Raw genomic sequence first — 26,867 nt, 5'->3', positions numbered from 1 at the left:
TGGAATAACTCAAACATCCAAAAACAAAGTAAAACAAAGCAATCGCAATAAAGTGTCCATGGGTCCCACACTTTATTAGAATCGCTCTGTTTTGGATATCTCAGCCATTTCAAAACCAATTTTCATCAAATAAACATTGAATTCCTTGTAAAATTACATGCTCTTTCATATTTCATATAGAGGTTTCTCATTATTTCACACACAAAAAATGTTAGAAACCTGAAATTAGATCTCAAATAAAACTGTACGATCCCTTTAATGTTTATAGGCCTACTTGAAAGTGGTGGTGGTGGGGGGGGGGCTCTTTTGAATACTCGAAATAAAGATTCTACAGAAGAGATGACTCATTAAATGAGAGTTAACACTTATTATGAAATGAAACTTTATAACTTCTAGTATAAATAATTAAGCAGTCTTAGTATTATCATTTTGCAAAGGTATCAATTTTGACAGACCATTAGCCAAAAACTATACACACTTGAGTTGATTGAAATAGCATTTTTAATCAAAGTATTAGTAAGTATGATTCCACAAAATCATTCTAATGCGTGAAATTAGCCACACTGTGATCATTATTAGGTGAACTTTGATATAAAATTCACCTAAAAAAATGTCATATAAATTCTATAATCTTTGTACCGGTACTAAAATGTCATATGAAAAGTTTGTTCGCAAAAACCGTTAAGTCCATTGTAAAGATTTTGAAGTATCCACGGTCTCTGTCATAAAGTACAAAATGATACCTTTTAAATGATATAATGGTCACTACATAAATATAAAGGTACATTTTGAAGTTATGGTCAAAAGAAGCTAAAATTTTCTTATTATTCTCTTTATTTTTCTTGACCTTTAATCGCAAATATGTCCATTTCGCAAATATGGACTTATCAGTTTTTGCGAACAAACTCTTAGGCCTACAACGCTGCAAGAACGCAAAGAATACGCATAGCGGCTTGACAAGGGATTTGAGCGTTGATAAAAGAAGTTGGGCAAGTCTTCACTCATATCTTGCAATACAGGAGAAAACTGTACAGTGTGTGGAGATTACGAATACACAAAAAGTTGAAAGTTACAGGTAGATCAATGTTCAGGACGGGGGGGGGGGGGTGTTTCATAAAGCTGTTCATAAAGTTACGAACGACTTACAAGCGACTGCCACGGTGATCAGTTCTTGTGCTGAATTATTGAAATTCTGATAAGTAGGTCCCCTATAACTATCAGGGGGTTATTTCATGAAGCGTTTTGTTGGATATTGTTTTTTTTTTCTGACAAACTGTTAAATCCTTGCATCTGATTGGTTGAGAGCAAATTTGTCCGACAAGTTTGTCTGACCAAACGCTTCATGAAATGCCCCCCACCCCGAACTAATCACCAGTCGCTCGTAAGTTGTTCGTAACTTTAAGAACAGCTTTATGAACCCCCCCCCCCCCCCCCGGGTGCAAATGAGTGGCAATGACATCGAAGAATCAAACGGTCAAAATGTTAGTAGAGTTGGTCATTGGGATGGGAGAGTCGAGGCCACGCTGTGGTCGAGGCTTTACTATAACACGCCCTCTACTGTCCTTGCACAAGAAGCTACTAGTACATCAAATTTTCGGGCGAAGGACCCTGGACAAGATGGCGAGCATGGGAGCTGGAATCGCCGGGGCGGCTCTCCGGAGCCTGTCTAGGCAGAGAGGGACGATCTGGGCTTCAAATTTGCGATTGAATTACGCTCCAAGATGTCAAGATAGGAGAGGGATTATTGTAACATCTCAGTGTTATGGTATGTTGGCGTATGTGCACTTCACTTACAATTCGGTGACTTGTACTTCCAGTAATTTGTACGTTGCAACATAAGTGATAATATGTGGGACTGTAGGAAGAGTGCTCTATCAAAAAGCGTTAATGCGGCTGTGTGAATAATAAATGTACTTCGCTTTTCAGCAGACTTGAATTGCTGTGTTCTATAAATTATACCTGGTCTGTGTGTAAGTGGGTAGGAACCTATTTCACAATAATTCATATGACTCGCATGTATGGTCTGCTTCTGTGGCATGTGGCGATCGTAATGGCACTAATGCACTTGTCAATTGTAGTCCCGGCCCCTGGGTACCCGGGGATGGCCGGGACTTGCATCACACTTGCAATTTTGGGATGTTACACCACCCGGCCAAGTCCAGTCCGGGAAACCTGCTCATGAGGACCGCCCCCGCGTACGAGGATGGTCCCTCCTCGTGCATGAGGACCTCCCCCCGCCTCATGAGGCCCCCCGGGGAACGCCTCATGAGGCCCCCCATTCACTTCTTATTCATCTCACATCTGACGTATAAATTGTCGCAACTTTGCACGGTGATTTTTTGTTACACACACATGTCCACTATCCATGATGAAAAGAAGAAAAAATCCTGTCTGTTTTTTTTTTTTCAAAAATCGAGTTTTAATCAACCGATGCAGAGCGCCCATCAAAACACGGGCGCCAGCGCGTTCGCACAATGCAAGACTGCCGCACCTAGCGGCCTGATCCGACTAAATATTTTCGATGCTTTTTTCTGCGGCTCTCACCTCTCCGCGCACGAATCAGCCTCGTGAAGCTGAAGTCTGACATCTTTTTACACAAATTCGTAACGAGAAAAATTAAATCAGTACTAACCTGATCTTGTCCATATATTCCAAATTACTATTCCACACTGATAGAGTAGGTGGGTAGATGACATACTCCAGTTTGTTAGCAAAATAATCACTTTGTAGGTATGACGAGTTCACTTTCTTCGTCAATTCCGCCCACGATTCCGCCGTTTGGGCGCTTTTTCTGGAATCATCCCGCGACGCGACGTACGTCGCATCACATCACGCATCCAGCACATACCAGACTGGTATGTGCTGGATGTGTGATGTGATGCGACGTACGTCGCGTCGCGGGATGATTCCAGAGAACGCGCCCAAACGGTAAGCGGGCGGCGGAATCGTGGGCGGAATTGACGAAGAAAGTGAACTCGTCATACCTACAAAGTGATTATTTTGCTAACAAACTGAACTCCCCAGCAGGCCGGGCAAAATTGGAGTTGAAATCCCCGGCCAATTCCCCGTCAGTCCGGGCAATATTTGTGCCGAAATCCCCGGCCAAGTCCCTGACAAGCCGGGGATATTTGCATAGAAATCCCCGGCCAAGTCCCGACCCTCAAGGCCCAGTCACATTGCCCAAAAGTCGCGTAAGTTTGCATGAATCACGCAAGAAATTTGGTTGTGCGTGCTTGTCCGTTGAGAATTTTCGCTGATTTGCGCGATGAAAATCACCGATGAATTGCGGAAATATCACTCAAGAATCACTAAACCACGCACTTTCAGCGCATAGGCACGCAAAGGCCCCATAAAGGGCGAATTCGTGGTTGTGCGCGACGACTGAGGTCCACGCATTTCCCGTTTTGAGGAGCTCAAAACTCGGCTTCGCGTAAAAGTTTACGCATTACTGCGCTGTTTTACGTAATTTTTGCGTAGTTTGCGTGGTTCTTACGCGAACAATGCGCGAAATATGCGTTGAATATCAGCGATTGTTCGCCAAAATGTTGCCGCTATAGCATTCACCAACGACTCTCCACTGACGATTAGCAGTACATAAATAATGACGTATGTTTCGCGCTTGTATTAACACCTACGTATCACTGAAAATCACTGAAAAAATATTGGCGTAGGCCTATGTATCTCTAACAGAACACGCAAAACGCATAATACTTACGAAATACTGATCGATGAGTCACTAATGTATCACTAACAACTCACGTATTATTGTGGGGCTATATTTTTGCATGATCTTTCCGTAGTTCTTGCGCAATTCATCGGTGATTTTTCATTGCGTAAATAAGCGAAAATTGTCAAATTCTCGACGGACAAGCACGCAAAACCAAATTTCTTACATAATTTTAATATGCGATTACGCAACTTTTGCGCATGGTATCGTGTAAAGCGCCGATCCGGCGCACATCCACGGACAATACGATCCAAGGTTCCACGTTAGAAAAGTTCATGAAATGCGCAAATCGCGCATGTTTCGCGCTAGGCTCTATTTTATTTTTCTTACGTGATTCATGCGTTTACGCGACTTTTGGGCAATGTTACCGAGTCCTCAATAGTGGGGAATTGCTAGTCAAGCGAAATAAATTATGATCACATTACCGTACTGGAAATGGTACAAGTCATGGTCAACTCTCAAGCAAAATCTGGCTCAATCCCGGCAAAAATTCCTGCCCCAAATCCCTGCCATTTGGTTGGAGTGAATTTCCCCCGACAAGCCCCGGTTTATTCCCCACCCACCGGGGCAAAATAAGTGAATCTCCCCTGACAAAGCCCGGCCCATTCCCCGACCCACCGGGGCAAAATAATTGAATTTCCCCCGACAACATCCCGGTACATCCCCGGCCCACCGGGGCAAATTAAGTGAATTTCCCCCTTCAAAGCCTGGTCTATTCCCGACCCACTCGGGCGAAAAAAATGCTGAAATCCCTGCTCAACTTGGTTGCAAGTCCCGGCCATCCCCGGGTACCCATGGGCCGGGACTACGATTGACAAGTGCATAATGTGACATTAATTGCCACTGACACTGTCCATGATGCTGATTGATGGTACACAAGGGCAAAACCCGAAAGATATTACTGATACTGGTCAGTGAGATTTTTGAAGTTCAATTTTCAAAGCCGTTTTTAAAAGGGCACTTTCAGCTTGGGGCAAAATGGCCTTGGGTACCTCCAAATTTCAAGGGGCATCAAGGCCATTGAAAAGGGCATCAAGGCCACTTTGAAAGGGCAGCTTATTCTGGTCAAAAGGGCACCGAGACAAGGTTATTTTTTCCCCCCTAAAAGATAAAATGACAAGTAAATTAGCACAATGTAAGGCACTGCACTTTGCTTTGGTACTACTACTAGAATTGCAATATAGCACACACACACATGCACACACTAACTATACACAGCCCAGTCGCTGTAATGTGCCAGTGCTGTACCAGGGTGGTGTACAATAGAACAACAAAGTTAACATGGCGATTGGGTTGAGTTTTGATACTTGACATCATTTTTGTCACCTCAAGCTCAGTAAAGACAATCTTCATTGATTAGACTTCATTTCTATGTTATCTATATTGACATACACAATTCACAACTTACTAAAAAGGAAGATTATATGCAGCGTGTGCAAATGGTACATCATCTTTTACTGATGGCCATTTTGAATAATCAGGAGTTCAGGTGATGGTCAAAGATATTTACTTTTGCAAATGTCAGATTTATGAGAGTGTACAAAGAAACTCCACTATTCTTAGCTGATATTAAAAATATGTACAAATGGCACAAAAATATCTAAAAGCTGCTGAACGCTGATCAGGTATAAATTTTTTCTCCCCAAAGATGATGATGATGAAGAAAACCAGAAAACCGCAAAGAAAATGATGAATATTTGAAGAGTTTGTTCGCAAAAACCGATAAGTCCATATTTGCCAAATGGAGATATTTGCGATTAAAGGTCAAGAAAAATAAACAGAATAATAAGAAAATTTTTGCTTCTTTTGACCATAACTTCAAAAATGTACCTTTATATGTAGTGACCAATATATCATTGAAAAGTTATTATTTTGTACTTAATGACAGAGACCGTACTTCAAAATCTTCAAAAATGGACTTATCGGTTTTTGCGAACAAACTCTTCATTTCTTGACTCTTCTTGTCTCTTTTTGCAGGTGTTGATCCAGTCAAGCTTCTGATGCCGGCTCTTTCTCCTACCATGACTGAAGGAACCATTGTCTCCTGGCTGAAAGCAGAAGGTGAAGCATATCTATATCTTATCTTTGCTATGTATGCAATATGTACATAGGTATACACATAGTTATATGTTCGTATGTGACCGTGCATCACAAAACACACAAAAAGTCGCACCCCTTGATTCTACGTGAGGACTCAAAAAGGTGAAATGGGTCAATCAAGTCATTATTGAGTTTTTCATATTTCCTGAAAGAGCTATCCTTCTTCTAAATTATTCTTTAGTTTGGGATCATAACATTGATGGGAAAGTGTGTTTCCAGCAGTTTTTCTTCAACAAGTTTTAATATGGAGGAGAATAGAATGATCAGGTATGTCTTAGAGTCCCCTTTTCATTTCTTGAAATCCTTTGCACACTCTTCACTTTCAAGTCTAATAACTTTTGAAAGGATATTACCACTGCTTTGAAAGTTGGCATTAATCATGGACAGAATGTGTTGATAGAACATGCTCAATTTCAGCTTAATCCAATAATCCCTTCATTGTTGTTGCTCTGGTAGTTTACATCCTGTGTTTTGTCCCTTTCATCACACAGCTAGTGCAGCTTGGTAAAGGTTAAGCGCTTGAATAGACCCTATACTTCAGAGCCTCTTTTCTCAGTTCACACTTTTCCAGATTGTGTGCTTTCTTTCAAGTATTTAGGTACACTGTAGGTTAGGGGAGTCCATTTGAATTGAGTTAAACATCATTTAAAAGATTAAAGTCTGCTCTTTAAGAATCTGCCCTTAACTAAAAATCCATGTCTGGCGACTTTTTGTTGATTTTGTGATGCAGGGTCACATATGGATTCTCCAAGACTTACCATGATATTTAACATTGCAATATTAACTTTTTGTGAAAATTTTGTCTATGCTTTCAATGGTGCTGCAAAAAAAAAAAAAAGAAGCTTCAGAGGTAGAAATTATGTTCATTCAGAAATGTACGTTTTTATGCAGCATTACTGAGCTTTCCTCCTGCTTGGAATGCAATTTGTATTTATCTTGTATATGTTCCCACTGAATATTGCCCTTTCACTTCTGTTCTATTAAAAGCTCATAAACACAGCTGTAGCTGTATACTAGGGTTGAAAATGAATGTGATACACCAAAGTGTGAGAAAGTCTTGTATATGGTCAAATGAAAACTTTCATTGTTTATCTTGCTCGTCTTAATGTATGTTATGAAAGTGCACAGGAACAACACTTCTGTAGTTTGTAGTCTGATATGAAAGCAAAATACCTACATACTCATTTCATTCTGCATATTAAAGGTAGTGAGTTATTATTATTATTATTATTATTATTATTATTATTATTATTTTATACAGAAACAAATTTGGAATGATTATTGTAGTAATTACTTGACCAAGTAGTGTTAGGTAGAAAAATTATATCCATTTTCTGATATGCCAGTCATAATTTTCGGGCATACACATTCTTATTTTTGTTTAATGTTGCTATGGTAACAGGCGATCCTGTAGCTGCTGGGGATGCTCTGTGTGAGATAGAGACAGACAAGGCCACCGTTACCATGGACGCAGATGATGATGGGATCATGGCCAAGATTCTGGTAAGCCTCCGTGCTGCTGGGGGGACTTTTTTCTTTACCCATTCCATACGGGAACCTGGTGGCCTGTGTACTAAGTCTATGGAGATTTCAGAATTCAGTATGGAACAGGTTAATTCAGCTTGTTTTATTATAGCCCTACTCCGCTGGCAAAACTTCAAGGAGTTTAACTTCAAAAACACTTTAAAGAGATGGTATACACTGGTATTGCTTGAGATGATGACTGGGCTTTTAACTTTTTGCAAGATACCAAGAAACCACTCTTGAAATAATTGAGAGCATACCATCTTAAGAGGAATTCAAAGTTTATTGGATGAAAATCGATTTTGGAGTGGCTGGGACATCTAAAAGCAAAGTAAAACAAAGCGATCCTAATCAAAAGTGGGTCCTACCTTGTATTAGGATTGCTCTGTTTTGGATATTTCAGCCATTTCAAAACCCATTTTCATCAAATAAACGTTGAATCAGTCTTGGAATTACTTGCTCTTTCATATCACATAAGAGGTTTCTCATCATCTCACCAAAAAATGTTAGAAACATGAAGTTCAGTCTCAACCAAAACTATACGATCCCTTTATCAGCGAAGTTTGGTTGTCTGTTCGCACTGGCGGCCAAACTTCCCAAAATCTGGGGTTCTTGATAAACTCTTGAAGTTTGCGTGCACATACACTGTATGAAGTAAGTGAGCGCTGTCTAACAGCTGAGCACTGAAAGCAGTGAGTACTCAGGCCTGGTCATGTGACAAACTTTGTAAATATGTAGCTGGGTGCATTCATACTGCAAAAACTTTGAGACGATTTGCAGGGGCTCAGCAAATTTCCCTAGTTTATCAGTTTTTATTTTAATATGTTTCTACTTTTCTAGCATGATGAAGGAGCACCTGAATCACCTCTTTCAGAAAGCGGGGGAATTTTTCTCCTTAAAATGATAATATTAGAAACAAGTCTTGGTAATGGGTACTTTTCATTTTGAAAAAGAAAAGTAAAGTTTTATGGAATTATTACACTTTCTTCATATCCTTGTAATGACATAATGTTACGAACTGTAGAAGTCTTCTCATCTAGCAATGGCTGCACAGAAACTGTAAAAAATTCATATCTTTTCAATGATTTGTCTGATTTTCCTCAAACTTCACTAATGTGTTCTACTAATATTGCTGCATTCACTCAATTCACATGACTGTGTATCTGAGTTTCATTCTCATTCGTTTGCACAGGATCATCAAACTTCTTCTAACAAATTTTTCTTGCAAGAAACGAAACAAAAAAACTAACAGCAGTTGACTTCACTTGTAGGATTTGATGTGTTCTTATGAATGGAGTACACTTGACACTTTGTGATACATCTTCTAGTAGCTATCAAAACTTTATTAGGGCTTTTATACATCATAGCAATTTCTTTCTCCATGCAACCCATCTGCAGGTACCTGAAGGGACAAAAAACGTCCCCATCACCGCCCTCATTGGTCTCATGGTGTTGGAAGGTGAGGACTACAGGGATGTGGACATACCCACTGAGACCACACCCTCACAAGCCCCGCCCACTGGGTCAGGGGAAGCCCCTAAGGAGGACCAGGGCGTGTCCCAAACAGAGCAGTTTGCCAGCATGAGGCACGCCATCACTAAGTCTGGGTAAGAGACTACTGTAAATGTGGATGTTTTCGTGTAAGTAATTTTTCACGCTCAACCGGATATAAAGATGAGTTTCACATGTTTTTAATTCCGTAGAATCAAGACATCAACTGCTGGTACAGTACATATGGCAACAAAAATATTTGCACGCTTTTATTTTGCGCTAGTTTCTGGTTGCGCGAAATGTGTGAAAATTTCAACACCGCAAAATTTTCACTTTTACAGTAGTCTATAAATGTCATGCTTCAAGCAAGTACCAAAGTGTGCTATCATAGCTATTCACCATCTTGGAAACTAGTTCTATACAAACCTCACATAACCTGAATATCCATAAATCATACAACAGTTGCTAACTATACGCGTACCCAGTTCCAACCAACTTACACTGCCTGAAGCCTTGTGCAAGGGTATTTTATGTGGAACCAGAACTGACGTGTGACAAACGACTATGAAATCATCACTTTGGAACTCAAATCATTGCATTATCAGTATGGTCTTTTGCTAATACACACTTAATTGAAAATGAACGAGCCCTAGGTATATTTACACTGACTGGATTTTGTATAGCCAAGTTGTGTTGAGGTGAATGTATGAAAGTATACTCTGCTTGCACTGGGGTACATCAACCATCCTTAAAAATTTATCTCATTTTCACTGAAAATATCACACTTTTGTTAAGAAAATTTACGAAGAATGCAAAGAATTTCAGTTGCCAGTAATCACACCATCTTGATGATTGTCCATACTGTAAACGTGGAAATTTTCGCGGTACATTAATTTTCGCAGATTTCGCGCTACGTTCGGCTAGCGCGAATTCAAAAACGCGCGAATATATCTTCTCAATTTTCTATGCACATTTTGAACGGGATGAATTGTGTGCGCTTCATCGATGATACTGCTACGTAGTACAATGTACAGGCATGTTTACGCTACTAGTACTGTGCGAAGAGACGATAGATTGTGTACTGTAGCATGCATGTGTGCACCGCACACACCGATGCTACATTCCCCCGTGACTACGGTACAATACTACAGTCACAGCTGTACTACGTATTTGAGTGCTTGTACTCGCAGTCGAGCCGCTCGCTACGTCGCTTGTCGTACGCTGGCATAGCAAGCTATGTAGCAGAGGTTTTGGATGAAAGCAGTGAATGTGTACTACAGTAAAGTAACCTGCTGCGGAGCGCGAATTTAAGAACCGGCGAATACGTTTTCGAGCCGCTCAGCGCGAAAAATTAATCGCGCGAAAATATTGACGTTTACAGTACATTACAGTGATGGTTTTTACAAGCAGGTACAGTAGTTCGTTGTTGCAATGTTTGCCATTGGTATAAACATTCTTGTAGTATTCCCTGTTTGTGGCTGTCTTATTGGCATTCCTCTCAGCCAATGAGCTCAAATGTGTGTAAAACACAGCAGATAATACCTCTATAATAATAACATGGTTTTCCACTGTCACATGAACAGAACATCTTTAACCCTTTCCGTGTTTTCTTCACTGATTGGCAATGAGCTGGAGTGCTTATTTTGCTGATGATTGGCACAGATATCAGAAACAAATTGTCAATGAATAGAGATCACCTATAATCCCCTTAAAGGTCCAGTTTACCTTTGGGAGCAGTGATTTCAAAAGTATTCAAGATATCACATTTGATGCATATGTGTACAATTGTAGGTCTGTTGTATCACAAAGCATCCTACCATATAAACTTTTCACAATAAAGCATAGAATATATGGAGATATCAGCATTTTCTCTATAAACCATAACTGTAGACGGTTTAGTCGGGAAACATTCTTATTATAACTATTGTTCACATTTTTTGTATTTAACAATAGTTAACATCGATTGTACGGATTCAAATTTTCACAGTGGTTGTTTCTATTCCTAACTCACATTTTTGAACTATTTTAAAGTACTAATGCTGGGTTTTTGTTTCATCTGCAAATGGTAAATTCTGCCTTTTAAAGACCTACCGTGTCACCCTGGCCTTCATGTCGGGCTGAGGCACATTACTCCACCTGAGTAGGCTGGCTACCTTTACAGCTAAGACAAAATTGAATGGGTTACTGAGTGCTGATGAAAAAACTTGGCAAGTTCTACTGCTGTATACGCCAAATATTTCACAAGGTTTTTATTTTCGCAAATTTAAAAACAGGCAAAAATATCAACTCTGATCCCGACATGAACGTGACATGCACACATACATTTCTCCGTTCATGTTGTGCTCCATAATTGCAAATTTAACCACTCGCGAAATTGTCAGGAAGTCCCCAATTCACAAAAAATTTGACTCGCTATAATATATGGCATATACAGTATAAAGTGCCTTGGTACATGAAAGGTTAATCATTTGCTAGTAATCATAGTAGTTTACACAAATTGTGTACTTTAAGACAGAATTTTTCTCAGAGTTCCGTTGTTCTACAGTGTCATGTGTATTTTGAAGAGAGATTCTAAAATTAGTGCATCCTTGGTTGTCTTGATACCAGGGAGGGTCTATCACCTGCCGTCAGGGCGTTAGTTGATCATCACAACATTGACCCGACCCTGGTGACCCCCACTGGACCCCACGGCAGACTCCTCAAAGGGTGAGTGAGTCTCATCCTGTATTAACCCCGTGTGTGCTCTGTGTGCCAATTAGCGCAGAAAATCCAACAGCACTGTACACACTGTCCAAAGAAAGTGTTAAAGGTGTAGTTTTAGTTGAGACAGGGCTACTGGTTGCCAACTTTATATCTGAGGTAGTGACAAACCTTTTTTTTTAAATGAAATATGAAAGAACATGTCATTTTAAGAGGAATTCAAAGATTATTTTATGAAAATTGGTTTTGAAATGGCACAGATACCCAAAACAAAGCGATCTTAGTAAAGGGTGGAGCCCACCTTTTATTGGGATTGCTTTGTTTTACCTTGTTTTTTTTTTATATCTCAGTCATTTCAAAACCCATTTTCATCAAATAAACTTTGATTCCCCTTAGAATTGCATCCTCTTTGACATCTCATAGAGTGGTTTCTGAATATCTCGCAAAACATTAAAAGCTAAATCCTCACCTCGACTAGAACTGTATACACCCTTTAAAGTGTCCATCATTTTGAATTGTATGTCTGTCAATTGCTTTGTAATTTACAGCTTAGTTTTCTCTCCTCCTCTGTTCTCATTTGTCCTTGCTCCACCTGAATTTCTCCTTGTTAGTTTTTATACTTTTTGTGTTTATTTTACTTTTAATTCCCTGTTAATTGCAATATTTTGAATTAGCTCCACTTTTTCCTTTCACTCTTCAGATGAGAAAGACGACGATTAGTAAAAATATTCATCAGATACAGATTATGTAAAAGGTACAACAAATTAATTTCTTTATTGCTTCCAGGTATATCTGTACACACTCTTTTTGTTGTCTTATGTAAGTATTATTGTCAGATATTAAGAAAAACATTGATTTCTGCAATAGCTGTGTTTGTGCAAAATAAACATCGAAATGATTCTTGTCAAATTCCAAAGTAATTTGAAGTGTGACGTTATGTCCAGTTATATTTTGACATCTATCTCTCTCTCTTTTCTGTCAGAGATGTCCTTAAGTTCATTGAGTCTGGTGGTGCAGCTGCAGCAGCCCAGCCAGCCGTGGCTCCGCCCCCTGCAGAGGCAGCTCCGCCCCCTCCTCTACCCCCTGCTGTTGAGAGGGCCCCGCCCCCATCATTCAGACAAACTGAGGTAGATATGAAATCTCTGCTCCACCAATGAAAGAGCAGAATGATGTACAAATAATTCACATAAATTAGGGCATTAGTTCGAATTACCCACACAAGGTACCTTTGGAACAATCTACCATATTAAAGGTGATAGTGGAGGGTGTTAGTTCTGTTTTGAAGTTACTGAGTGTGTGTAATTATACTAATGCCTGAACAAAATTATGTTTAATATTATGAAATGATGAAATAGATCCTTGTCGTTTGATAAATCACTCTCATCACAAGTAAATAAAACAATAAAATCTTGCCCTGTCACCATGAAGTGAAAGTGTAGATGACTGGTCATTACACTGTATTATACACCTCATATCACTCCTCTCATCTGATTGGTTAAAACTGGAGACATGAAAATAGCTGTGCCCCATTTTTGATCAAAATGACATCATGATTTACTGTGCCCGGGGCATAGAATCAACTGTGCTCTGTAAATAGGTTTGGAGACAGTCGCAACCCCGTACACATAGATCACTCATATGTATGCACCAATGATACGACCGCCGCGCTGTCGATCAGCGTTGATTACGAGTGCTGGAAAAAAGCTTTTAGTCCTTGTTTAATTCAGGTAACCTTTTAACCAATCAGATACGAAGAATCTATATTTTCGGTATATGAAACAAATAATGACAGCTTGATATTTGGGGCACAGTTAAAGTTATGTAGGCCCTCGGTGATGTGAAAACCATAAGTATGCCCTCAGCTTCGCTTCGGGCATACATATATGGTTATGACATCACCTTAGGCCCATAATTTTAACTGTGCCCCTCATAGCAGTCATTATTTGTGTGCTAATGACCTGTCATAAGCAGAGTTATGTGTTAGACAAAATAAATGTGTGGTCATGTGTATGCCCTCAATCATTTGATTAGGACCTGGTACATGCTATTATAACAGTGTATAGGAACTGTCGAGCGATGCATATCTTAACATTGCAGAAGTCAAAGTAAACAACAACAACAACAAAATCTTCTTTCACATGTAAGATGTCTATCAACCCGAGAGCATGTTTTTTTAATAAAAATTTTACTTTTTGATTTTATTCTAGATGTTGCGTAGACCTCCATTGTACAAATAAAACTTGATCACATCTAAGAGAAAAGACGCATACTTTTTTTTTTTAAGTTCTGCATTGTGACAACGCTAAGGCATGATTAACTTGTCCATGTACACTTTGATTCCCATACAGATAATACCCTGTGCTACTTTCATTTTATAAATGGATTGAGAAACTTTAAGAATTACATGAAATTTGGAAATTTGCCATAAATACGACAAATATGTACTATTCAATATGTTAGAAGCTTCTGCACAAGAAACCATGCATTATGCTTATAACTCTTGGTCGTCTATTGCTTATCGTCATTTATTTTAGACGGTTATGTTTATCTAAATGAGTAGAGTAAGGCACACTATCAAAGTTGTCCATCCCTTCAGGTCTGTATAAAGGGGATTCTGTGTGACTTTACATAGAAATATTTCAATAGAGATTTTATTTCTTTTTAGTAGAATAGAAAGTCAGATTAAAAGAAATTTCCTACCATCTTCAGGGTAATTGAAAGGAACAAAAAGAGGGGTTGACAAATATGTAAGCAATACATTGTAAGTGGACATATTAAAGAAATGCTGGTAGAATAATGGCAGTTATGCTGGTGGTCTGAAGAAACAATGTATACGCAGATCAATACGTTGATGGGCTGCACACACTTGTAATCTCATATTGGTCTATGGGTACCTATTTACTGTTTAGATGACCCTTTATTTTTGGCTTTGTTTGTCTGTGAAAACTTTAGAAATAAAGGATGACTTCAGGACAACTTGAATAGTATATCGTCATTGTGATGACAAGACCCTGTCTCTCAGATTTTGGTGAAAATTCCTTTTTTTGATTAATGGTCAGATAATAAGTTATTAGTGATGTCCTGTCCATATCCTAGCTGTCTTACACCAAAAGTGACACCGACACCTCATGTCAAAGGAAAGGGAATCCCATTTGTTAAAGTGCTTTGGCTGCTAAGTTTTTTTTTCTCTCCTGAACATTTGAAATTTTGTAAATACAAGGTCTTTTCCCCCTAGCAACAATACCCAATATTTGATAGATATTTCAGGGAAATCTGACAAGTGGAAACATTCATTCAAATTCATGAAATTCTTTCGTCAAGATGTTTTCACTGCAACTGATTGACAAATTGCCCTGCATTGACGTATATAAGTACTGAATTGATCAGTGTTTGGTAGTAGCCATGATAAAAAAATCATGGGCGTACATACTCGAGCACGATTCGAACCTATGACCTCCTGATCACCGGACAGGCGTCATCTCCACTAGACCACCGTCCGCGAGCTTTCGCCCGACAGCAAGTGTTGGTTCTAACTTCTAATCCTTATAGCATGCAGCGGGTACTGCTTTGTTATTCAAATTCATGAAATTCTTCCGTTGAGATGTTTTCATTGCAACTGATTGACAAAGTGCCCTACATCGACGTAGGGCAATTTGTCAATCAGTTGCAATGGAAACATTCATGTTCTCAAACATTTTCAAGGAAAAAAAAACACACAATGAAAGTATAAATGCATTTTCTGTTCTTTCTGCTCTTAGTAAGCTTTTTGTTTTGTTCTATTTCTTCCTTGTGTCTTGTTTCAGGGGATCTTCTCAGAAGTTGAGCTGAGTAACATGAGGAAAGTTATAGCCAAGAGGCTTACAGAGTCTAAGGTGAGCATATATCTCAACCATAGTTTATCAATAACCTGTTAAATTCTTGCCAACAAACAAGTAGAAAAGTAAATAGTACATCTTTTGAGTGCATTTTGATTTTGCGAGAGCCAAGATACGTGAAATTACATGCCGTGAAGAGAGGATGTCAGCTCCAGTTCATGAAAATTTCATAACACGAACATTTATTGCTTTTCAGTAGTTTATGTAATGTGAAGCATTGACTTTCAGTTGTATGAAGTGACACCAGTGGGATATACGATCAGTCACTGGTAAGAATAATATTTCTGTCTGTCACACAGTGGTGTAATCTCCCTATTAGCAAACAATCTATCATCTCTTGCTAATACAGTGTTGTAAGATTTTATGATTATGTTTATTAAAGTGCTGCATTGATATGTAAGGGTTAACCCTAACTAGGCCGGGGGGGCCTCTGAGGCCCCCCCCCTCGACGTTCCGCGCGATGTATCGCAATCGCAAAAAGCTATCGCCGCAACGTTTCATGACTTTTTTCTTTCGAGTCTCCCGCATCTTTTGACACCAAATTTGCGACGCCCGGGCTCGCGGTTCCGAAGTTACGCATAAATATGTACATGCATGTCAGACCAAAAATTGCTCAAAAACGTTAATTCGTGTACAATTTCAATGCAAACTGTGCTTACTGGCAAATTTCATAAAAGCATGATTATTTGGGTGTTTTATTGATTAAAATCAATGAATAACATATTTTCTTGTTCGGAGCGATGTCACGGACAAATTTCATCGAAAAAACAATGAAAAACATAAAGTCGAAAAAAACAAAGAAATACATAAGAAATTCAAAAAAACAATAAAATACTTAAGATTTTTTTCTGATATCACAATTTTTTTTATTACATCTGCTAAGGACACTAAAAAGAATATTAATACAAAAAATTTGCCTGTTTTGAGCTTGTTTTTGTGATTTCTACCAAATAGTCTGATTTTATGCATCATCATGCATAAATTAGCATAATTTAGCATAAATGATGATTTTTTGAAAAATTAACTTCATGGTATTTTAGATTACATCATAGGCAATGTGTGTGCCAATTTTCGTCGCGATCGCGCGGTCAACGGCCGAGATCTGGAGGGGGGGGGGGGGGGGACCTGGGAGGCCCCCCCCCCGGCTCTATCAACTACCTATCATAGCCCGGCCTAGTTAGGGTTAAAGATTGATTTTTGAAAGGTGGTACCAAAGGGGCACAAGATATATTAAGTAGAGGCAGTGATTAGTGCTTGTCCTTGACACAACATGATTTGACACTTCCAAGACACAGTCTCCTTATCATTAAACATTTACTTTTAGAAGTGAAAGAGTATCTCTTTTGGCAGGTGGAATTCATTGATATTCGATACTTCATAACTTTTGAAGGATTGTCTTATTTTTTGCAAGCTTTCACAGAATGTTTCACTTATCTTCCTGTATTTGCTAAATCCACATAATATGTGAGGAAATCTTTCTCTGTGATCATATTTCACTATTAACAGACAAGACATTCTTGCAAGTTACTCTGACATCAGCCATTTGATCACATATGCTTTGAGAATTGCCATGTAAAAAAATTCTTCTGATTCTACACTATGAGTAGCTTTTGCAAAGTGCAATTATTGCAAATGTGTAGATTTTTGCAGAGCTGGTTGTGAACCTCATCCTTTCTATGTTATCTTCCTTCATTGTTAGTGACACCTGCATCCCTTGTAATACCTTCATTCATTTTATTTAATACTGATTTTTGTTTTCTACTTGAGACCACCGTACCACACTCCTACTCCATGGCAGACTGTGAGCTGACAGAGATTGTGAGACTGAGGAATCAGCTGAAGAAAGACAACATTAAAGTATCTGTCAATGACTTCATCATCAAGGCAGCTGCTATGGCCCTCAAGGTATGCTTTCATCTTTTCTCTATTCCGTGAAAGGAAAATGAAGCCCAGTTGATGTGGACTGAGTATTCAAATTCAGCAGAATTAGTAGAACCATACATATCAGTGAAGTTTAAGGAAAATCAGACAGTCCGTTCAAAAGTTATGAATTGCTAAAGTTTTGGTACAGTCATCACTGGATGAGAAGACTACAACATTTCATTAAGTCACTACAGGACAACAATATAAAGACAGTATAGAAGAGAATACAGCACGTTTTTATTCCTCTAGCATCATGAAAAAAACACTTGGCTTACCTCTATCAGAAGGCAGGGGGAATAATATGTGACCGTGCATCACAAAACGAACAAAAAGTTGCACACACTGATTTTGTCTGAGGACTGAAAATAGGGGGAATGGGTCAACCTAGCCGATCTTGACTTTTTCATATTTTCTGAAAGAGCAAGTCTTCTTCTACATTATGCATAAATTTGGGATCACAAAACGGGCAGGAAAGTGTGTTTTTAGCTGTTTATCTCAAACATGTTTTGGTAGAATAGTGTGATTAGGTGTGTCTTTAGAGTCCCCTTTTCATTTCTTAAAAACCTTGTACACACTCCTCACTTTTAACTCTAATAACTTTTGAAAGAATGATGCTACTGCTTGAAAGTTGGCATTAATTATGAACAGAATGTGTTAATGAGGCATGCTTAATTTCAGTTTAATTTGATAATCCCTTCATTGTTGTCACTCTGGTGGTTTACATCCTGTTTTTTGTCCCATTCACCGCACAGCCAGCACGGCTTGGTAAAGATTTAGCGCTTGAGTAGACACTGTACTTCAGAGCCTCTTTTCTCAGTTCACTCTTTTCCTGAGTGTGTGCTTTCTTTCCAATATTTAGATAGGTTAGGAGAGTCCATTTGATTTGAGTTATACATCATTTTGAAGCTTAAAGTCTGCTCTTTCAGAATGTGGTCTTAAAGGACAAGTTCACCTTCATAAACATATGGATTGAGAAAATGCAACAATATTAGTAGAACACATCAGTGAAAGTTTGAGAAAAATTGGACAATCGATGCAAAAGTTATGAATTTTTTAAATTTTTGTGTTGGAACCGCTGGATGAGGAGACTACTACAGCTTGTGAGTCATATGCGTACAACAGTATAAAGAAAATGTAAAAGAAAATTCAACATATTTTCACTTTTTTCGCATAACAAAAGAGCACTTGACTTGCCTCTTTCTAAAGGCAAGGGGAATAATATTACCCATAACATTTGTCGGTAACGAGTCAGGGGAATGTGTACTTTTTTCAAAAGATGGAATTTTGTGAAATTCTCTTTATATTTTCCTTATATTGTTGTACGCATGTGACATCTAAGTTATTCATACACTGCAGTAGTCTTCTCATCCAGTGGGTACTGTACAAAAACTTCAAAAATTCATAACTTTTGAACGGATTGGCTGATTTTCCTCAAACTTTCAATGATGTGTTCTACTAATATTGCTACATTCTCTCAATCCTTATGTTTATGAAGGTGAACTTGTCCTTTAACTAAAATGTCATGTTTCATGTCTGGCGACTTTCTGTTCGTTTTGTGATGCAGGGTCACATATTACCCGTAACATACATTAGTAGCAAGTGGAGGGAATGTCTCCTTTTCATTAGATATGAAATTGGATCGAATTTTCCTTATGTTTTCTTTACATACTGTCCATGTGTGACATCACAAAGTGTTGTAGTCTACTCATCCTGCAGTGACTATAGCAAAACTTCGAAACTTCATGACTTTTGAATGGATTGTCCAATTTCCCTCAAACTTCAGTGATGTGTTCTGCTAGTATTACTGCATTCACTCAGTCCACAAATTCCACCTTGCCAAAAGTAGATAACTAGTCAATTTTGATGTGCCATTTCCTGCTGGCTTACATCTTGCAATATGTGAAACATTAATTTAGATTTAGAGATAAAAGCAGAAACAAACCCTAAAATGAAAAGAAAACTCACAAGAATAGTAATGATCTGCAACTGTATCAAGGCAACTACCCCCAGCTAAATACCGGTTAGTGGTAAGGTTAGAGTAAAGATTAGGGTTAGGGTTAGGTTAAGGATTAGAGTTTGGGTTAGGGTTAGGGTTAGGGTTAGGGTTAGGATTAGGTTCAGGATTAGGATGAGGATTAGGGTTGGGGTCATGGGAAGGGTCCGGGGTAATTGCCCAGGGGGTAATTGCCCTAGACCCTCGGCAGCTTGTGTGCAGTGTATTCTTCACTGTCTTTTTCTTGTTTTCAAATGTAGGTTGCAAAATGATTAAACTCGCCAAATTTTCAGATTTTAGTTTATCATTTTGTGCAGCAGCTGGGGTTGACGCCACATGCTATTATTACATTGTAGATTACAAATTTTCTCTCAGTTGATCATGAAAAATACTGCACAAGGCCATGCCTCATACAATCTTTCTGCAACAAAGCATCTTCTTTGGTTATTATTTCATAAAGCTTCTTTTCTGTCTTTTTTTTCTTGTTTTTCACCTCGTGTATTGGATGATGTTTTCGTCATTATTTTGTGACGAATGGTTACTTCGTGATATTCCATCTAGTGATCCTTTCTGAGAAACCTCACTTGAACATGTAAATCATGTGTATCTATGTATGTGTTTGTAAGTGCAGCTGTACAATGTTCTATGCTTAAGTAATATTATTGTTTGCATTTATGTCAGTGCTTTGTGACAATTCCCCTTCTTGCACAAATTGTTCATGCTACTTTGCAATTATTTTGTATTATTTGGATGGAAACAAATAAATGAAATGAAGAATGAAATTTTCTTGTGAAATAAACACACAGCATGTCCCTGAGGTCAATGCCTCGTGGAATGGTCAACAGGCCACGCCCCTCTCGGCCATCGACATCTCTGTCGCTGTAGCAACAGATGGTGGTCTCATCACGCCCATCGTGAAGAACGCTGATACCAAAGGCCTGGTGGAAATCTCGGCTACTGTCAAGGTGAGAGAAATTCTTCTTCAAGGGACAAGTTCATCTTAACCCGTTGAGGACGAGTCCTGAGTATACTCGGGCAGGAGTCTATGGGGAATGCATGTTGTAGCAAAATCAAACCGTCCTCAGTGGGTTAATGGGTTAAAGGGATGGTATAGTTTTGGTTGAGATGGGGATGCAGGTTTCCAACTTTTATTGCAAAATAATTAGAAACCACTTTTTTTCTCAAACTCACAACCACACACAAATTCATTGCAATATTCCACAGTGCATTGAAGGCATCTTAGCCACAGCTTTGTTATGAACTTTACATCAGAGCAAAGCATGCAATTTTCTCTTCTACTTTTCTGTACTGCATTTCCAGCATGAATGCTTCGGTAAGAAGTTACATGGCTTTAAAAGTCAGAATGTTTTTCAAAAGCGCTCATGCGTTGTGGTCTCAGAATAACGTGGCACACAAAAAAACATAATTGACTGATCTTCACTTTGGAAATGAATTTATCATGAAATGTACTCTTTCGGTCATTCTTTTCTGCAGCAATCCATTTTCAAAAGTTTGTTCCAGATTTCTCGAAAATTCTATTTTTGTTTTCATGTCGTGGTAAAATTTTTTGAATGATTCTCTCTTCTGTTGCGTCATGTCTGGTACCAGGATCTAGCAACGAGAGCCAGGGCAAACAAACTCAAGTTGGATGAGTTCCAGGGCGGATCATTTAGGTGAGGAGAGGCTGTTTTCATCTTTACTAGAGCAGCTGATACTTTTCAATACGTTTGAATGTTTCTCCAGTATTATTCATTCCTCACATGATAAGGTTGACTCCATTTGATCTTGAATAAGAAAACTCTCCATTCACAGGTTGCTAAGCCCCTCCCTCAAGTTGTACCATATGTGGTCAATTCCAGCGTAACGGACATGACATTCAGACCACTTTTTTGTGATTCAAACCATCACACAGTGAAATTGGGAGTCTCCAAAAGATTCTAATTGAGTTTATCAGACACATTTAAGTATATGTAATGTACACAGAAAATTTCATGGAAATTTATCAAGTGGTTGTTGAGAAATTGCATTTTTAGCGAGCGTAACGGACATGACACTAAATGGACAAGGCATTTTGATGTACTTACCATTATGAAAATTCCTGTGAATTTTTGGATAAGATGCAGCTGGTTTTGGTCTTGATTAAACCTTTAGGTCATGCTTTACTCATAAAGTCCTAATTTAGAGTAGTTTTACTGTTCATTCTTTTCTAATAGTTTAAAATATTGCGTAACGGACATGACACTTCGAGTGTAACGGACATGACAGTTTTGTCCACTTTTTGTAAGCTAAGATAATTTTTTTATTACAAGGTATAGCAGATATTCAATTGTTGGCATAGTAAGGTTAGAACATAGGGACACACATCATAACTGCAATCATGTAATATTTCTTATATTTTTATCATTTTAGGGGGGTTAGTCTTTGTATATATTTACAAAACAAAGAAATATAAAACAAATTCGCTCCTGCACCAGCTAGCTACAATTAGTGACAAATTTCCAGTTACTACCACCCACCATAGCAAAATAGGACATATTACTATCTTATACTATGGTTATTTTTTTCTTAGTGGCCTAATATTTGATACTTAGTATTATACACTAGCGTAACGGACATGACACTCTTGTAAGGTGAACCGTATTTTCACTTCTTTGTTTCAAAATAAAAAGATTAAAATAGCTGCACACTGCTAACTACATTATGTTCTTGAACAAAACATCAGAAAGTCCTTTTATTGCAGGTTTCAATGATCTAACAGCTACTCTAAAGCACATGGAGTACAATGCCCCGAGTACCACAATGGCATACATGTACAACACAGAAGACTATGTCTCCATATCCGCGGATAGGCAAAGAAAACATAACGAACCAGATCTGTATGAAATAAAAAGTTTGAATACAACATCATTAAAATGCACTCAGGATTGCATCAACTTTTATGCAATGAAACAGGACCACAAAACTGTTTGGTACCATTTTCAAAATAGTGTTATCATCTGAAAGAAATAAGGTATGTAAATTTCATTTCTGCAAAGTTCTTTCATTTGGCATTTATGTCATCCTTGGAGTAGAATCATCCTCTGTTATCCAATCTTGGATAGTTTTATTGTAAAAACTTCCACTGCTAGTACCAGTACCTGGTACTTTAACTGTCAACAAATGCTTTCTTTTCTTGGCTAGAAGTGAATGATCAAGCCCCCTTTTTTTCTGAGAATTTTCACAACATATAATCCATTTCCATGTAGAGTGGTCACCTGGGCAACAAAGTATTTCTTGTTTTCTTCACGGCAAATTCAGCTCGTTCAAATTGTATAATCAACTTTTAATTGCTTGCTTAGGCACTTCTGAAGGCTTGCCAGAGTGGTGTACTGGTTACATTATTCTCACCAGCTTGTGAGTAGGACTTTTTGAAATACTGGATGCTTTCCGTACCAACTGGTTGTAAATTATTATACAGTGTACCTTTCAGTGGATAAACATCTTCTCATAGCATCTCAAAATTGTGCTTTTTGTACGATGCTGTGCGCTGTCATATATACCGGTATATCCCTTGGCATAGAGGTACATCTAGTTTAGTTGTATTGTAATTTGATGAAATGGATAGGCAGCATTCAGACCGACTTTCTCTGACGATAGAGCTACATGTACTGTCAACATGCTTAATAAAGCAAACAATTCCATTCTCAGCCCTCTTGGCAAGTGATATCTCATTAACGTGCCACTGAAGGTGTGGATTTATAGAGTCATAGAGATGAGAGAGGTATGTATGGATGCAGCACAAACTTTTTTTTTAAAAATTATGAGGCAACACCATCATTGAAGACATTGATGCTGGATTCTTTGTTGTTGTATCATCAGTGATCATGTTCATTGGATGCACGAGGATCCATTTGTGCAGGAGTTCTTGGCTGTTGTGTTGACTCCATGGCGGATATATGTGTTAAATGTGGTCTACAATGTACTTATAATATGTAGAAAGTGCTCATTTTAAGTATTGAAGGAAGGCCAACAGTGAAAACTCCACTGTGTAAATACAACATACTCCTTGGAATGACAGCTGCTGTTTATCAGTCAGGATTACAAGAGGTGGGAATGGATCAAACCGGTGTAACAGGGTAGCAAGATCATCTGAAATCAACAGTCTTCCAGTGGCAGAAAGCATAGTTTGCTTGTTTTTGTTTTATTGAGTGATGTGCAGACTTAATTATTTACTCAAGTATAGAAATGTCCTCCTATGCTCAAGCAATTAAAACTAATCACTACCCTGTTTCACTGGGCCACAGTGTTATTTCTGCCACTTGTCTAATATGAGGTGTCATGTCCGTTACGCAAAGTGTCATGTCCGTTACACCATTTACAGGAAAACTAGAAGTGGTATAGAAAAGTGGTTTTCACACATGCAAGGGGATTCAATCCTAACATAGAAAATGAATTTGCAGCAACTTAACACTAATTTCCTCTTGGCTATGAAAACTTATAGTAAAAAACGTAACGGACATGACGCTTCAAATGTTATAGAAATCACACAACTTTGAGGATCAATGGGTCAAAAACTGATGAATGCTAAGGAAGTTGGTTGTGATTTTCCGTTGATATATACACAGGACTATAATTTAAAAGCTGAACAAGGCCTCTAGGACATATCTGGCCTTCTTTAGAGACAGGAACACTAAACTCTTTAAAAATAGCCAAATTTTTGCGTCATTGCAACACATCATACAGTATTTTCATCGACTGAGAAAAATACAAAATTTTGTAATGACAAAGATGCGACTAGTGAAAAATGAAAATATATATGTTACTTTCTTAGAATATTTGAGAACTTAAGTGAAACTCAAAACTTCATTTTTTCACCAAAGTGAACATTTCTCATGGAATTGCCCATGTCAAAAAAAAAAAAAAAATTACAAGGGGACCCTCCGCAACGATAACTTTACAAATAGTGAATCAGTCCAAATACAATTTCAGAGTACGAAACTATAATTCATTGCCCACATCTTACAAAAAAAACCCATTCAATTTGCTTCAGTGGTCAATGAGAAATGAGGAATTTTGTAGAGCATGTTAGGAATCTCTTCCCTCCAAGTTCTGTCTATTGTATTCACACACAAGAGCATTCAAGTGCTAAATTTGGAAGAATTAGACTCATGACATGCTTTACAACAATCCACATTTCTCTGTGACCGCTTAACCAAATTGATGGGGTTTTCTGCAAAATAGAGCTAAGATGTAATATTTTAAGACCCTGAAGTGGCATTTAGACAGTTTAATCATAGTGGGTGTTATCAATGCAAAAATCTGATTGTACTTTTTTGGGGGAACATACTGTGTAAGTCCACTCTTGTTGGACGGATGCAGGCTATCTGGCCTGTATGAGTTTGTTTTCCTCCTCATGATGTTTGGGTGGCTGATTGCCTTGCTACCCCGACCATCATGAATATTTACTTATTCTCATTCATTTACACATTTTCCTCTGATCGTGTCTCCGGCGGTATTTCAAATGTGGGGATGTTTGGGATGTCTTAGTATTCATTATTGACACATTTTCCTCTGCACATTTTTCACAGTATATCAAATCTGTGTATGTTTAAGATGTCATGAATATTTATATATATATTTTTCTGGGAATGTTTGGGATGTTAATAAATATTTATAGACATATTTTTCTCTGTGTATTTTCCCTGGCAGTATTTCAAATCTGGGGATGTTTGGGATATCAGAATTCAGTGCTGTCATCAACCCACCCCAAGCCTGCATCATGGCCATCGGTACGTCCAAGCTCGCCGTTGGAAAAGACCGCAAGCCCTTCACTTACATGACGGTCACCATGTCCAGTGATGCCAGGGTTGTGGATGGCGCCCTCGCAGCCAGATTTCTGAAAGTCTTCAAGCAGAACATAGAGAGTCCAATAAGATTAGGCCTGCTTTGATACAGGTCTCCTGTAATAAAGTAAATAATATCATGATTGTAGGATGTATTCATGATGATAGTTACTTTGCTCCAAAGGGTGCGGAAAGAGAGAGAGAGAGTATCGGTAGAGTATGATATTCAGCTGTGCTACACAGGGTACTGTCATCGTTTCTGTACTCACTCGACAAATTAGGATGAGATTTCCTTCAGCAAATATTTGTCTATCAGATAGGATATTTATCTTGTGTGCTTAAAATCAAATCGAGTAGCGCCCAGGGGGTGTTAACACAGATACATTGAATACTGCATATACTTAGTGAGTCTAATTTACAGGGACTTCCTGGCAATTTCATGAGTGGCAAAGTTTGCGATCATGGGGTGCAACAATGAACAGTGTAATGTGTATGTGTGCATGTTGCAACCAAGGTGGGATCAGAGTCAATATTTTTTTGTGTTTTTAACTAAATGTATGTGACTTGCTCCTGACTCACGAAATTCAGGAAAATAAAAACCTTGTGAAATATATGCCATGCAGAGCTGCCGAGTCTCCCTGATTCTGCAGGAGTCTCCCTGAAAATGTCAAAAATCTGTTCATGTCTGAATAAGAGAATATTAAAGGACAAGTTCACCTTCATAGACATATGGGTTGAGTGAATGCAGCAATATTAGTAGAGCACATCATTGAGAGTTTGAGGAAAATCGGACAATCCGTTCAAAAGTTATGAATTTTTAAAGTTTCTGCTCACTCAAGGCTGGATGAGAAGACTACTATAGCTTGTGATGTCACATGAGTACAACGGTATAAAGAAAGAATAAAGAAAATTCAACATATTCTCACTTTTCTCGCATAACAAAAGAACACTTGACTTCTCTCTTTCAGAAGGCAGGGGGAATAATATTACCCTTAACATATGTTAGTAACAAGTCGAAGAAATGTGCACTTAATTCAAAAAGTAAAGTTTTGTGAAATTCTCTTTTTATTTTCTTTATATGGTTGTACGCATATGACATCATACACTATGTTAGTCTTCTCATCCAGCAGTGACTACGCAGATACTTTAAAAATTCATAACTTGTGAACGGATCGTCCGATTTTCCCCAAACTTTCACTGATGTGTTCTACTAATATTGCTGCATTCACTCAATCCACATGTAAATGAAGGTGGACTTGTCCTTTAAGATCTCCCTGATTGGGGAATTATTTTTGCCCATTGAAATGCACATGACACACAGATATCTCCCTGACTGCTGTGTAGAATCTCCCTGATTTGGATGTGGGAATGTTGGCAGACCTGGGCATGAACAGGATTAGTCATGTGATGGTAGTTGCATTCTTTCAGTCCCGAGGAACCTCAATATACAACGTGTAATGAGGCCCTAAAAACTGTGACAATTACTGTATTCGCCATATATTTAGCAAGTCTAAATTTTCATTAATCGGGACTTCCTGACGATATCGCGAGTGCTCAAATTCGCGATAGTGGAGTACTTTACTGAACGAAGAAATGTATATACGTGTGCGTCTCATTCATGTCGGGATCAGAGTCATTATTTTTTGCATGTCTTTAATTTTGAGAATACCACCTGACTGGCCAAATTTGCTAAAATTAAAACCTCGCAAAAT

The 26,867-nt window shown here is 38.4% G+C and overlaps 1 protein-coding gene across 1 annotated transcript; it reads left to right on the top strand.

Moving 5' to 3' along the window:
- Window positions 1-1,612: 1,612 nt before the first annotated feature.
- On the top strand, window positions 1,613-26,867 carry LOC139729736 (pyruvate dehydrogenase protein X component-like). Its single transcript, XM_071640672.1, has 11 exons — window positions 1,613-1,765; window positions 5,705-5,788; window positions 7,230-7,330; window positions 8,750-8,958; window positions 11,450-11,548; window positions 12,525-12,669; window positions 15,346-15,414; window positions 17,185-17,322; window positions 20,140-20,298; window positions 20,942-21,006; window positions 25,022-26,867. The coding sequence occupies exons 1-11, from the start codon at window positions 1,618-1,620 to the stop codon at window positions 25,260-25,262; spliced, it is 1,458 nt and encodes a 485-aa protein (XP_071496773.1). The 5' UTR covers window positions 1,613-1,617; the 3' UTR covers window positions 25,263-26,867.

This window comes from Diadema antillarum, unplaced genomic scaffold, assembly GCF_040938485.1.
Source record: "Diadema antillarum isolate AM-2024a unplaced genomic scaffold, OU_Dant_1.0 seq00000261_RagTag, whole genome shotgun sequence".
Classification (NCBI taxonomy): Eukaryota; Metazoa; Echinodermata; class Echinoidea; order Diadematoida; family Diadematidae; genus Diadema; species Diadema antillarum.
This window is presented reverse-complemented; position numbering and strand designations above follow the sequence as displayed.

Coding starts and splice junctions, on each gene's coding strand:
- LOC139729736 (XM_071640672.1), top strand. CDS start 1,618: ATGGCGAGCATGGGAGCTGGAATCGCCGGGGCGGCTCTCCGGAGCCTG. Junction 11,549..12,524: donor CACGGCAGACTCCTCAAAGG/GTGAGTGAGTCT, acceptor CTTTTCTGTCAG/AGATGTCCTTAAGTTCATTG. Junction 17,323..20,139: donor CAGCTGCTATGGCCCTCAAG/GTATGCTTTCAT, acceptor ATAAACACACAG/CATGTCCCTGAGGTCAATGC.